Source organism: Pocillopora verrucosa, chromosome 6 (genome assembly GCF_036669915.1).
Source record: "Pocillopora verrucosa isolate sample1 chromosome 6, ASM3666991v2, whole genome shotgun sequence".
NCBI classification, from domain to species: domain Eukaryota; kingdom Metazoa; phylum Cnidaria; class Anthozoa; order Scleractinia; family Pocilloporidae; genus Pocillopora; species Pocillopora verrucosa.
The window spans coordinates 6,839,788-6,854,863 of record NC_089317.1 but is presented as its reverse complement, the minus strand read 5'-3'; the positions used below and the strand labels follow the sequence as shown (position 1 = coordinate 6,854,863).

General features: G+C 37.5%; 1 protein-coding gene across 2 annotated transcripts in view; it reads right to left on the bottom strand.

The window, feature by feature from the left end:
- Positions 1-15,076, bottom strand: part of LOC131778464 (NLR family CARD domain-containing protein 3-like) — a 28,617-nt gene that overhangs the window by 3,590 nt on the left and 9,951 nt on the right. Inside the window, exons 1-6 of one of the 2 annotated variants that reach the window (XM_066168776.1) lie at positions 13,536-13,591; positions 11,422-11,483; positions 6,860-7,519; positions 6,328-6,462; positions 5,281-5,391; positions 1,373-4,293 (exon numbers count right to left, since the gene is read on the bottom strand). In XM_066168776.1, coding sequence (XP_066024873.1) covers positions 1,373-4,293; positions 5,281-5,391; positions 6,328-6,462; positions 6,860-7,496 — 3,804 coding nt within the window. In that variant the 5' untranslated portion in view covers positions 7,497-7,519; positions 11,422-11,483; positions 13,536-13,591. Of the gene's footprint in view, positions 1-1,099; positions 4,294-5,280; positions 5,392-6,327; positions 6,463-6,859; positions 7,520-11,421; positions 11,484-13,535; positions 13,592-15,076 lie in introns of those variants that run through there. The other variant, XM_066168777.1, reaches the window with a different exon arrangement.

Sequence of the window (15,076 nt, the reverse complement as noted above, 5' to 3'; positions counted from 1 at the left end):
TTCATTCATCAATTTTTTTTAATTAAAGTTTGCCATCCTTGTTAAATAGGACCAAGGGTCAGTTGAAGTTTCCTGCCCGTGGAGAGGAACTTGCGCTCGAAGGAGTGGTCGGGGTTGTTGTCCATGCAAAGCAGCAAATAAGAAATGTAACGCAAACTGTCAGTGTCGCTGACGTTCGAGTTCCTGCAATGAAGTGACTACACTTAAAATAATTAAACGTCCGGCAGTGCCATATTTTTGCATATTTCTCTTCGAAATCCAAAAAATATTTATATGAAAATGTTCTACCTTTATGTACAATCCTCAAGCGCCTCCAGGCAGCCTAAAATTTCGAACTTGATGTTTCTCGCTAACCCTGTATACAGAGTACGAAGCCATCCAAGTGCTTAAAAATTTCAATGACACGGCTGGACACGGTCCTTAAACAACTCGATATTTCTCTTTGAAATATACTAATTTTTCACAAGAAAATATTCTACCTTCATTTAAAATCCTCAAGCGCTTCTAAAAAGTGAAAAAATGCCAACTTTCTCCGTTTCGCTGACCTTGTACACAGAGTACGAAGAGATCCAAGCGTGACACCAAGAAAATTTTCACCGGACACTACCGGACACGATCTTCAAATAACTAAACGTCCGGCAGTCTGATATTTTTCCATATTTCTCTTTGAAAAATACCAGTTTCTATAGGAAGTATTTTGTCTTCATTTAGAATCCTCAAGCGCTTCTAGAAAGTGAAAAAATTTGAATATTGTCCTTTTCGCCAACTCTTCACAGAGTACGAAGAGCTCCAGGCGTGACACTTAAAAATTTTTTTCTTAGGATACTTCAAGACAAAATTCAAAATACTGTAAGGAAACAGTGAAATAACGAACGGCGAATGTATTTACCGTAAAACTGTTGACTATATGTTCAGGATGGCTCTTGAGAAAGACGATTTTAGAAGGGTTTCAGTGATCTGGGAATTTCGTGTTACAGGAAATTGGGTCGCGGCGCGAGTTGCATCAAGGTTGGAAATGGGCCTTTAACTTGTAACTGTAGGATAAAAAGAGGCTCCGAAAACAACAGTGAAATAAACAAATTCTTCCAGAGTACCATTCTTTTTTATTATAACAGATTAAGTATGCATCATTGCAAGAAGATTTCTTCTCCAGATTGCAGGAAAATGCGTTTCTGGGAGACTTTTCTTTTAAAAATTTCCCGGGGGAGCATGCCCCCGGACCCCCCTAGAGGTTCGGGCCTTCGGCCCCCAATTTTCCAAGGTACCTGCCTACTTTAAAGGCTTACTTGAAAGTTGTTTAAACCCTGCTTTAATTGCCTCAGCAAGACATTCCATAGTAAGACAAATCAAAGTTGGTTAGCGTCTTGTTCACTTTGATTGCCTCAGCAATACATGTAGCACCCGCATCACTAATACTATTGTCAGACAAATACAAATTGGTTAGCGTCTTGTTCACTTTCATTGCCTCAGCAATACATGTAGCACCCGCAGCACTAATACCATTCCAAGACAAATCCAAATTGGTTAGCGTCTTGTTCACTTTTATTGCCTCAGCAATACATGTAGCACCCGCATCACTAATACCATTCCCAGACAAATCCAAATTGGTTAGTGTTTTGTTCACTTTCATTGCCTCAGCAATACATGTAGCACCCGCATCACTAATACCATTCCAAGACAAATCCAAATTGGTTAGCGTCTTGTTCACTTTCATTGCCTCAGCAATACATGTAGCATCCGCATCACTAATACCATTCCTTCGCAAATCCAAATTGGTTAGCGTCTTGTTCACTTTGATTGCCTCAGCAATACATGTAGCACCCGCAGCACTAATACCATTGTCTCGCAAATCCAAATTGGTTAGCGTCTTGTTCACTTTGATTGCCTCAGCAATACATGTAGCACCCGCAGCACTATTAATAATGAAAATCAAATGCAAATTGGTTAGCGTCTTGTTCACTTTGATTGCCTCAGCAATACATGCAGCACCCGCAGCACTAATACCACTGAAAGACAAATCCAAATTGGTTAGCGTCTTGTTCACTTTCATTGCCTCAGCAATACATGTAGCACCCGCATCACTAATACCATTCCCAGACAAATACAAATTGGTTAGCGTCTTGTTCACTTTCATTGCCTCAGCAATACATGTAGTACCCACATCCCTAATACCACTGAAAATCAAATCCAAATTGGTTAGCGTCTTGTTCACTTTGATTGCCTCAGCAATACATGTAGCACCTGCATCACTAATACCATTCCCAGACAAATCCAAATTGGTTAGCATCTTGTTTACTTTCATTGCCTCAGCAATACATGTAGCACCCGCAGCACTAATATCACTGAAAGACAAATCCAAATTGGTTAGCGTCTTGTTCACTTTCATTGCCTCAGCAATACATGTAGCACCCACATCCCTAATACCATTCCCACACAAATACAAATTGGTTAGCGTCTTGTTCACTTTCATTGCCTCAGCAATACATGTAGCACCCGCATCACTAATATCATTCCAAGACAAATCCAAATTGGTTAGCGTCTTGTTCACTTTCATTGCCTCAGCAATACATGTAGCACCCGCATCACTAATACCATTCCAAGACAAATCCAAATTGGTTAGTGTCTTGTTCACTTTCATTGCCTCAGCAATACATGTAGCACCCGCAGCACTAATACCATTCCCACACAAATACAAATTGGTTAGCGTCTTGTTCACTTTGATTGCCTCAGCAATACATGTAGCACCCGCAGCACTAATACCATTGTCTCGCAAATCCAAATTGGTTAGCGTCTTGTTCACTTTGATTGCCTCAGCAATACATGTAGCACCCGCAGCACTAATACCATTGTCTCGCAAATCCAAATTGGTCAGATTCAAACCAGTTCCAAACGACTTCGATAAATGCGAGTGAAAATCACTTTTTTCTCTTTTGCATTCGTTGATGGCCTCCAATACAATTTTTGCACCACGGCCTTTATTTTTGTTGACTTCATTTGTTAAACTCTTTACAAGAGCCACAACCTGTTCATCGCATTTCATGGCCAAAATTCCACACGAAAACAAAAGTATTTGTTTAAGTTCAAGGAAATACTTTGGATCGGAAACTAGTTCTTCAGGTTTCATTTCCTTGCTTTGAACCTGAGAACAAATGAAGAACGCTGCAAAGAATTCTTGAAAACTTTTATGTAAGAAGGCATAATGCAGTGTTTGTCTCAGTTTGCTGCCACCACGCTGCACTGACAGAAATCCAAATTCAGTCAGGTCTTTGGCATGGTTTTTCAATTCACTTTCATTAAAATCCAGCTTATCGTCAAGTAAACCATTCAACGCTACCTTTCCAAGGTGATTCAATTGCGGTTTGTAATGGTTTGTCAGGTCTTCGATCTTTTCTGATAATCCCTTCTTTTTTCTATATCTTCTCAAAACACATTCAACCATATCCAAGTACAGTTGAGCTCTGCTTTCGGGGAGTGTGCCCTCAAACTCTTCGCATAAAAGGCAAAGAAGTGCTGTGTTTAGAGGATTGGCCGCTATTTCTCTCAGGTTTTTATCTCGCGACATCCGTTGCGAGAGCTTGGTGGCTAAATCCGGCCTTTCTTTAAAGTACTTGATGACAAATCCTCTCACATGCTTTTCAGTGAATCCTTCGATCTGAAGTAGCGCATCACAACATTTTCTCACCTCTTTTCCAGCTTCGTGTCTTGCTGTTGCAACTATGTGGCACCTGGGGAGTACTCTTCCTTCAATTAATTCGGAAAACATCGACAATTTACTGGACGGTAACTCATCCAATCCATCCAATATCAATAAAATGCTGGACTGATTTTCACGAATAAACCGAAAGAATTGTTGTTTGATTTCTTCATCGATGTCTCGGGGCAGAAGCTGATCATCAATGGCTTCCCAAACGTCAGAATGGATATCTCGACATTTCAGTAACAATACCACTTTAAATGCTGTTGAGCCGCAGCCCTGAGGTTCTTGCTGTTTTGTGGCCCAGTCGTAGGCGTACTTTTTACAATAGGTGGTTTTTCCCATACCAGGTTCTCCTTCAATCAACACTGTTCTCGGCGCTGAACACTCTTCATACGGGTCTAGTATTGACGACATGTCAACAAATACGTCAGTGATTTCTCCTCTCGTTTTCTTTCTTCTGACCACTTTGAGCCTTGTAAAAATATTGCCAAGAAAAAACTGAAACTCTTCACACCATGGAAATGGTGAGAGCCATCCCTCGCGAGTCTTGTACAGCTGGCGAATTCCATTGATAAGCTCAGTTGAATCAAAAATACCTAGCAGTAGCAAAATAAGTAAGAAATCTAATGAATGCTGCATTGAAAATTTTGGTAACTCTCTGATATTCGGCACTGAATTTAAATATGCGAATGAGTACGATACCGTTTACCAAAGAAATTACTTGGACGATGCAAAAAGGTTTAAGTATATGATTCATGCCTACTGATTAAAAGCCATTTAGATTATGAATTCTGTTGAACCTCCTCTCTTTGTTCGGCTTTAACGGTGTCTGACAGTGAAACTCTTTCGTAAAATAAATTACTCGGGAGATAAATATTTGTATCATTGGAGCCGTAGTCTAAGCAAGGCTTCTTCGGGATACAGCGAGACTACGAACAAATAAATGAAAACCAAACAACGCCTTTGTGACTTCTTTGTCGCGCGATTTCACCAAAAATGCTTCAGAAAAACGGTTGCTCACCTACGATGAAGTGGGAGGTTTTTCCTACAATCTTTCCTCAGGAAATGTAAAATAACCACATACATCTTATTCTAACCTATTTTACTCAAGACGACCCTCATTTAGCGATTTTTCCATGTAAAATGGAATACTCTACAATAAAGTTTGAGTGGAGGAAGCATTGCATCAGTCTATTCCAGAATATGCAGGTCACATCTAACGGATTAGGAAGTTATATTCATTATGTCCTTAACAAAAGTAAAACTAAAATAAGGCAATAACCCTTCTCGGCCAAATGTGTATGAGTGCTTTCAGATAACTATCAAATCTGAGAGGTAGCCTAAGATTCCGAGCCATCCTATTCATCCCACACATTACGTAGTATCTTAATTTGTAGCCAGAGTAGGTTTACCTTAGTAGCCAAGGTGTGCTCTTACAACAATACATTACCTGAAAAGTGTTAAATTGGACGACATCAAGCGAAAAATGTGGTCATACTCAAAAGATGTGTTATGTACTCAAGTTAACGGAATCCCTGTTGATATTTCAGTTTATCTGTGAGTAGCTCTTTCTAGCAACCAACCTTCATCTGTGGTTTTCTCCACTGTGGTAGTCAGGCTACTAAGCGTCTCTTTAACCTCCTTCTTTTCAATCTCTATCTTCTCAGTTGTGTCTCTGAGGTCACTTAGCGAATCTGCATTCGTAAGAAACAAAAGCGCAATTAATAAGCATATTTACATCACAAATTCACATTTAGGTGCAGATAAAAAATGATAACTATGTCAATATCTACTCGATTCCAATGGGATCAAACTCAATAAGACGCTTAGAAATCACAAAAATGCAGTCCAGCAGTTGTACACGAGTACCCACGAACAGACAAAAATAATGCCAATGAAAACACACTGTGAACATTTGGGTCAATTCTTAATTTTTCACACAACGCTAGAGAAACGTTCCTAATATGTGACTAGTTCCAACGAAAATGAAAAAATTATGAGTTACCCTACACTGCTGTGTTTCCTTAGGCAAAAAAAAAAAAAACGCAAAGGAAACCTAGAGACCCGTCAACAATGAGGTGGGAGGTTCTGCTTGCAGTCTTTTCCACAGGAAATGTAAAATAACCACATACATCTTATTCTGACCCATTTTACTCAAGACGATTCTAATTCAACTTTTTTCCTATGTAGAATTGAATGCTACACAATATGACCGGAGGACGGATTTGGTTTTTTTTATTGAGAAGTATGTGAGTCACATCTAACGATACTAGGAAGTTAGATTCATTATGAGAAAGCTGATACGAAAAAAAAAAAAAGGGGAACCTATCTCGCCTAAGATCAAACATATGTATGAGTGCTGTCAAAACACCATCAAATCCGAGAAGTAGCCAGGGCAGAATATCTCACATTCCGTGGCATCCCACACATTATAGAGTATCTTCATGTATGGCAAGTGTGGGTGGTGGCCAGGGTGTGCCCTTAGATCAGTAAAGTACCAAAGTATGCTGTGTTGGCCGACATCCAGCGATTACCGTCATCATGCACAAGAGCTGTGTTATGTACTCAAAAAAACCGTGTCGCTCTTCATAACCTTTTTTTTCTATGAGTAGCTCTTTCTACCAACTCACCTTCTTGTGTGCTTTTTTCAGCTGAGGCCGTAAGACAAGTAAGCTTTTCTTTCACCTCTTTCATATCAATCTCTCTCTTGTCAGTTGCGTCTCTGAAGTTTCTCTCCAAAATGCTTCTCATGTTTTCCAGCAAATCTGAAAATTTCAAAAGGTAAGCGCATTTTCATAAGCAAATTTATATCACTGCTTCACATTTAGATGCAGATAAAACAATAAAATCTAATTCAATATCTAGTCGATTCCGTACAGATCAAACTCAATAGGACGCTTAGAAATCACAAAAATGCCCTACAGCAGTTGTACACGAGTACCCACGAACAGACCAAAATACTGCAAATGAACACACAGTGTCAACATTGGGGTTAATTCTTCATTTTTCACACGTGACGCAAAAATACCTTCCAAATATAAGACTAGTTCCAACCAAAATGAAAACTTCATGAGCTAGCCTGTACTATTGTGTTAGCTGAAAATATATACTTTTGTAGCCTACTGATTCATCCATATTGGCAGTGGACAATGTTTTTCTTACCTCCGATTTCTTCAAGCTTGTCTTTGATGCTGTCGTCCTCTTTCTTCCATTGTTTCATCAGTTCACGATAATGCTCCTCGATAACTGGATCCATGCAGTCGTGCTCAAGATTGTCGATTTTAGCTCTAAAATGAGCTCCTCCCAGTCTCACCAAAGCTTCTCGTATTTCTTGCCAGTAAGCACTGAAACTACTGTCATCCACAGAGGCTTGAGGAGCATGGGCGTATACAGTGTTCCTGTAATACTTCACTCTGGCGATATCATCTTCGGTGCGTATGTCTGTAGCTGGGGGAAGCTCATCCCATCCCTTGAAGGGAATGCGCAAACTACAGATATTTCTAAGCAGCACTGTTAGGAGTGTGATGTCGAAGTCTTTAGAAGACACGGCTTTGTGAGGAGGGTACAACTTTCCCCATTGCGTGGGATTCAGCACTTTCTTCCTCCCTTTGTACAATGATTGCAATTTGGCGTAATGCACTGAGGTACTTCCCAAAACTGTATGTAGAGTCGCTGGTGGATGTATTGTGTCAAAAGTGGACCGAAGCACCTGAGATCCAACATCCACCAGGAGGCGGCATAGCCTTGCATAGTTGGTAGTCTCTTTCGTAGACGCAAATGGCGAAATAGCCGTAGCCATAATTCTAACTTTTCCAGGATGACCTGTCAAACAGAGAATTGACATTAAGTAATGATAATCAAACCCATTCGGAAAAAAAACTCCCGATAGCCAATTGAGACCGAGAATGGTTTCAAGCGTGATATCATTTTCTAAATCATTTTGAGCAAGGAACACCAACGAAAGAACCTAATAAGAAAATTAATCTGAGATTTTTCATTTCAACCCAGTTTTTAGATTACGAAAGAGTTTTGTTTTTCAGTTTACAAAGTAACAACCAGAGACATAAACAGCAGAAATGAAATGCGATTTGAAAGGTTAAGGGGAAATAAGTTTTTATTTCCTCTCGAGGGCCTTAAACCCGGTCAGTTCTGGCTGGTTGACGTTTGATTCTTAATCATCATTATCATCATCATTTTATTTGGTAATGCAGGTTACAAATCGGCAGCCAGGAAGGCTGATGTGGACCTACAAATCACTAAAATAATTAAATGATATATACTATACTGCTAGAATAAAAAACTAATCTAAAAGGAGAAACTTAATCTTAAAATTTAGGACATAACTAATAAAATACCCTATTTCGCTTAAGAAGTATCTACTAATAAAAGCAATCATTGCCAGCGTAACCATTATACCTAAACCTTAAAACCTCCATAGCTCCAAACCGATCCACAAGCAGACACAAATATATAAACAACAGTGAAACATCAAAGCAAGACTGCAAAACCTCCATTTACCAACCTACAAAGATCATTGCTACAACTTGGTCACTTGAAGCACAATTGCAAAAGCATCATCCATCACCATCCCAACAAGGACAAAAACTACATAATCACAAACAAACTACATATTTAACACAAGCAAACTAGACTGTGCTAGGAAAATTGTCGTCAATATGGGAATCACTCTGTTACCAAGTCAGTTAATAGACCAACTCCGTGACTAGACCAGGAAATATCAACATAACAAATACGGAAATTATATTACTTCAGGTCACCGTATTTACAACAATCAATAAATAGCAGCCTACAGCAAGAAGTCACTATCTAGAAAGACTGGTTACGGGTCAACTTGCCAAAACTCCTGTTACACACCCTAACTATCCCAATTTTCATGGGATAAGGCAATACCGGCTATTAATCATTCCTTTCAGTGCAAAACTAAATGTAATTCCTCACAGGTATATCACCCAACATGACACCAGGTTTCCCTCCCAGCAACCACATTCCTGGATGGAGGAGCAGCTTAAAAGGAATTTGTAGATTTCCTCTCTAGTCGCTATTTCATTATCGCATCTGGGGACATTAAAAGCATTTCTAAAACTCCGTCAATTCATGGTGTCTTTACTTATTGATGATTAGACCAGTACAGTCCTAGAAAACAGATTGCACAGTCACTAATATTAAATGCACCTTTTAAAGCTATGTCCTCACTCTACCAGATGAAGGTAACTCTAATTGTCACCAATACAATACAGGGTCATTGAAGCTCATGTACCAGTACAAAACGTGATTTTTCAGTTCATTGAACTGTGAAACAATAACCTCTAAGTCGACAGACTTAAAAGTCTCAGTAATATTATCACCTTCATAAAAAAAATGTGTCCATTGGCAAAAATGTGTGTCTAACAGCAAAATCCACCTCTTGCAGTTACCACTACAATAAGGGCAAAGAAACCCAACAAACAACCTTGTTCTACATGCAGTATCAAAAGAAAGGGGATGCAACCTCCATCTGCAACTGAAACTGCAATGAAAAAGCAGCTAAATGTGATCACAAGCATGCAACACACCTGCACAAGCATCATCCGATCGCCATGCACTCTCATGAGGCCAGTAGGAATATAATTTTTAACAATGGAGCTTAATTCTGCTAAGAGGTTTTCCAATGGTTTTGGTAAACATTATTTTACCAGAAGAAAGATATTTTTATGCCCTGTCATGCACATGCGACAAAGAAGAAAATCAGAATCCCCATGAGAAGTTGAATTTTAGACCTTCAGCCAATTCCACCCTCTGCTAAGCCAGGACCAGCAACTACAGATCTATGGTGAGCAAGGCCATTAATTACTAGGTTCACATCTAGCACCCCTACCACAAACTGCTGGCAGGTCGTCAACCACTGACATTTATTATTCTGTCAGCAGAAATAACCAACTCTGTGACTACACCTTTTCCATATTCCTGGGTAAGAGAGGGGAACTCAGACTGAATCAGTAAATTTTCTCACCAACAACCTTCAGTTGTAAATTATCCACCCAAATGATTAATACGGCATGAGTGACACTTATTTTTACCTCTCCAATTGGTGTTCCAGTGCATTAATCCTTACACGAACAAAGCCCCAGACATCAAAATAAACTGCAGTCTTGGTATACACCACCATTTTCAAACAATTACAAAGTCCGACAGTAAAAAGAAGCTCTTGCCACTATTATAAGGATAAGTGCAGCATTACTATCCATTTGTCACCAGTGCCATAGCCATATTTTCTAGCTGCCCCTGACCCATAATTATTTACAGCAAAACAAACATCTAAACACAGCTAGCACCTAGGGTTGCAGTGCTTGGAAGTTCAAATCTCTCATCACCTAGCACCTTAAATAATCAACCAGACAATCTTGGGCATATGTTTACCAAAATCCTTTTACAAAGAAGGATATAAATCAATACAATTGCATGATCAGACTAAGTATAGGCATCCTTCAATTGGCCACTCCTAGAATGACCATAGAAATTTCAAAATAACAGTTGTTATAGCAACATTGCTGAGGCATCATCCATCACCACTCCCACAAGGACAAACAATTGATAACAATGTTGAAACAACAATGTAGTGGGAGATAAACTAGAATGATCATCATCCACAAGCACCATGCAACACACGTACTTGGGGATTTTAAATACGTCATGTACTTCCCTATAAGTGGGTGACCAACAATTGCATAATTGATAAAAACCAGTGCGCAATCTCCTTTAACATAATGCTTACAAGTGTTATCAGATCAACCGCAGGTGAAAAAATCTCTCAGCATAACATCAGGTTTCCCTAACACTTCACCAAAACACTAAACACCATACAAATCTGCAGACCACAGCCCAAAAGTCAGTTATACCTGAGAGAAAAAACTTTTTGCTAGCTGCCCTGAGACAACTACTTCAATTGATAAAACTGAGAAGCTCCATACATGCAGTATCACCTGGACTCACATGCAAGAATGGTCAATATATACACTCACATGAAAATTCTCTTAGCCACTGCAGCCCTACAGTGATGACAGCAAGCAGACAAACACTTAAATAACTGCAGAGCTTCCAAAGAATATCACACACCTCCACTCTCAAAAGTAGATCATCTATGTAATGAGCATCACAATAACTTCATTTTGGTAGATTGATCAAAACCAGTAAAATCAGTGCACATTTTACTGTTTGATCATCATACAACACCCAAAATTGTACCAATGCCATTACCATTATTATATTAATATAACTATTTCTGGTATTTCCACAAGTTTGTAGCCAAATATAATCACAACATAATTAAATAGGTATAATATCATGCATAGTTCTTGATATAACATAAATACCAGGCAAAATAATAAATACTCACATAGATATGAGTGAAATGAGAGCATGCAGAATTCTAAACATATGCCAACAGGACACAATTATTCCCAGCAAATAAATTATTAATCTTTTAACTCCCACATCAAATTTGTAATTCTCCTAAGACTCCCAACCACACAATTCTTATATTGCTACTTCAGAGAATTTAGTATTGGATCAACTAATCATCCCCAAATTTATAGATTTCTTTATTCTCATCACTTATCTGGATGATATTGGATGATATTGTGTTGATAGAAAGGGTTATTTACAGATTGACAAAATGAAGGCAAGTTTTAAAAATGGGAGAAAAAAAGAGCAGCAAGTCCTCCTACCTTGAATAGAGTTTCCTGGGTTTAAGAAAATAACCCTTGAATCAGAGATAACTTCAGAAAGTCTGGAAAGGGAAGCAGTAGAACAACAGTTACTATATATGAGTTATGAAAGAAAATGGCAGTCACATATAAGGGCACTGACAGGTGCCCCTAGGTTATAAGTGGTATTAATGGCAACATCACATAATTATCAATATAATTTTGTATTATCAACTGAGTTCATAATGTAAATTTGCCATAGTGACGAGTTTAAAAGGTGACAATTCATTTGCTAGCCCAGTCGCTCTGATGAAGGGTGAACACTTCAAACATCACCTTTTTAAAACCCTATTAGCCCAGTTAATCCTGGTATACTCTTCCACTCAGGCAGCACTACATTTTCTTTAGAAACTTACCTCCCTTTATTCATTTAATAATCAAAAGTCAACCGGAATTAAAAAACAACAACAACAACAACAAAAACCACCATGATCCACAAGGGCTGACCAAAGGTGATAACTCTCACACAACATGCCAACACAACATTCCAACACAACATGCCAACACAAAATTCCAACACAACATGCTTAGCATGTCCAATATGTGCATATATTATTTTTAAACTATGAAGGACACACTATGTTTTGTTTTGGTCGAGCTAGCCCGCTTGGTCTTTGTTTTGGTCTTAAAAGTGTGATCAATGTCACGCTTAGTGTGTAAGCTAACAAAGGATAACACACCTAAATAAAAACAATTAAAGAAATGTTATTAGATATTTCTTTCATTCAACCATATCTTTTCCTTTTGACCTCAATAGCACTCATTATTGCGATGGGTAAGTGTAAATACTGGTAGATGACTGGGTGTGAGAAATGAATTTTAATGCTGTATAGTTCCCAAACATAAACATTGATGTATGCACAAAATTCATACAGTTACCAAGTTTTTTTTCTTTTATTGCTGAAGATAATTTGCGGTTTGATAACTCCAATATTAAAGTATTAATCAAAAGTTATACATTATCACGTTATCGAACAGAAGTTTCTTGCATGTCTGCTTATTCTGAGAATCATGAGTACAATTCCATGTTACAGACATTACATTCAAAGACCAATTTTTTGGAAGCTAATTTCCTTAACAAACTTATTTTGCACAGTTTTCAATTTATAATTTGTACATTACAAACATTCCTCACAGGGTACTTGACTTAAACATGACAGGTAAAATAAATTTTAAAACTGGTAAAGCAATCCTTTAATTTACATGCTGAATTTCAAGAATTCCAAGCAATTTTAAATGGTAATAAGAGGTACTACAGATGGTAAATGTTACCAGTTACTGCCTGAAAAGGAGAACACTGTAAGTTTAAGCCACACTTAGACTCAGACTTTTTGAAAATTTATACTCCTCATGTCAGCGTGGTGTTGATACTGCTAATGTACAGTTGTTGTTATGGTTATGGTTATTAGTGTTTAGTCATAAGCACTGAAAAGTTGGATGTGATAAATTTGAACAAAATTGGTATGCACGTAACTTCATTTCTCCCAAAAGAATTACCATGAGTCAACTTTCAGTTGAAGCACTCTACAAACCAAGCTGTACTCAGTAATTAAACCAGCAGTATATCAGAAGGACCACCAGAATTTCAGCAACATTTTCTAAGAGTATTTCCACTTGTTTGTAGCCAAACATAATCACAACCATTAATCACAATAATTATAATTAAATAGGTAATTAATATAATGCATTGTTCTTGACATGACATTACCAGGCAAAATAATTAATACTCTCATAGATATGAGTGAAATGAGAGCATGCAGATTAATTTTAAACATATGGAAACAGCTAGGACACAATTAAATTCCAGCAAATAAATTATTAACCCTTTAACTCCCACATCAAATTTGTAATTCTCCTTACTTCCAACCATACAATTTTTAGTATTGAATCAACTTATTATCCCCAAATTTATATTTTTCTTTACTCTCATCACTTATCTGGTTGATATTGTGTTGATATTGTTAGGAGAAATTCTGTCTTGGTCACTCATGGCAATTAAAGGGTTAATACAGATTGACAAAATGAAGACAAGTTTCAAAAATGAGAGAAAAAAAAAACAGTGTTAGTCCTCCTACCTTGTATAGAGTTTCCTGGGTTCAAGAAATAATCCTTGAATCAGGAATGATGTCAGAAAGTCTGAAAAGGGAAGCAGCAGAACAACAGTTACTATATATCAGTTATGAAAGACAATGACAGTCACCAATAAGGGTACTAACAGGTGCCCCAAGGTTATAAGTGGTATTAACCACAACATTATCTAATTATATTGAAGTAATTTCATATTATCAGCTGAGTTAATTGATAATGTAAATTTGCTACTGTGACGAGTTTAAAAGCTGACAATTTGTTTGTCAGCCCAATTGCTCTGACATAGGCCTTACACTCAAAATATCATCTTTTTAAACCCTATCAACTCAATTGATAATATTAAATTATCCTGGTATACTCTCCCACTGAGGCAGCACCACAGTTTCTTTAGACACTTACCCCCTTTATTCATTCCCCTTTATTCATTTATAATTATCACAATTCAACTGGAATTAAAAACAACAACAACAACAACAAAAAACCACCATGACTCACAAAGGCTGACCAAATGTGACCCTCTATATGATTTTAGGAACAAAGGTGATAACACATACTCAACACACCAACACATCATGCAGAATGCCCATTGTTCTCATGACATTTACTAACAGTAGTGAAAAATATATAGATCTGTAATATTAGCAGTGAACTGCACTCTGGAGAGCTTTGATTAGCCATAGATTACATAGGCTTTCCTCCTCAGGGAATATCACTCTAGCTAGCTCATTAACTGTTCAGGCAGAGCTAAGAAACAACAGCTTAATAGAAAGTTATTGTTTATGCTATTGTTAGAAAAAATCACCCCTTCATGCATGTGTTACAAGCTGGATGAGCATTCAATTTTGAAACCTTTCATTACATATTTATCTCTTTCTACAACTTACTCAGTAACACTTTGGTTCTATCATTAATCATATATAGGATTCTATTTTCATCGGTAAAATCCACCTGCACAATTTTTCTGTGATTATAAGGACATAATAAAGTCTTAAAAGTCACTTTGACACCTGTTTCTCTGAAACAAAATGTGCCATCATGATTCCGAGAGTCACGAGGGCAATTCCATGTTACAGACATTACATTCAGACAATAATTTTTTGGAAACTAATTTCCCTAACAAACTATTTTGCACAGTTTTCAATGTATAATTTGTACAAACATTCGATCCTCACAGGGTACATGACCATCAGCAGAAAATTAAATTTCCTTTCTTTCACAAAGGCTTCCAAAATTTTTGTGTTAAACTTTGTTATGAACATTACAAAAAAATCAACCTACAATTTTTTGTGTTCACTTGACACTTTTTTCCCCTGTGAATTGACTTAGATTTAGATTTAGATAACTTAGAAGTTAGATTTGAGCTTGAGCTAAAAACTTCCTTTTGTGGACATTACACAATTTTTGTTACAGACATTACACTGTGGAACTTCTTTTTTACACTGGTAAGAAAAGGAATAGTTTTGTTTATCTAGGAGCTTTTTATAATTGGCTTTGTCAGAACTGATAAATTTATCTTAATCAGGCCCAA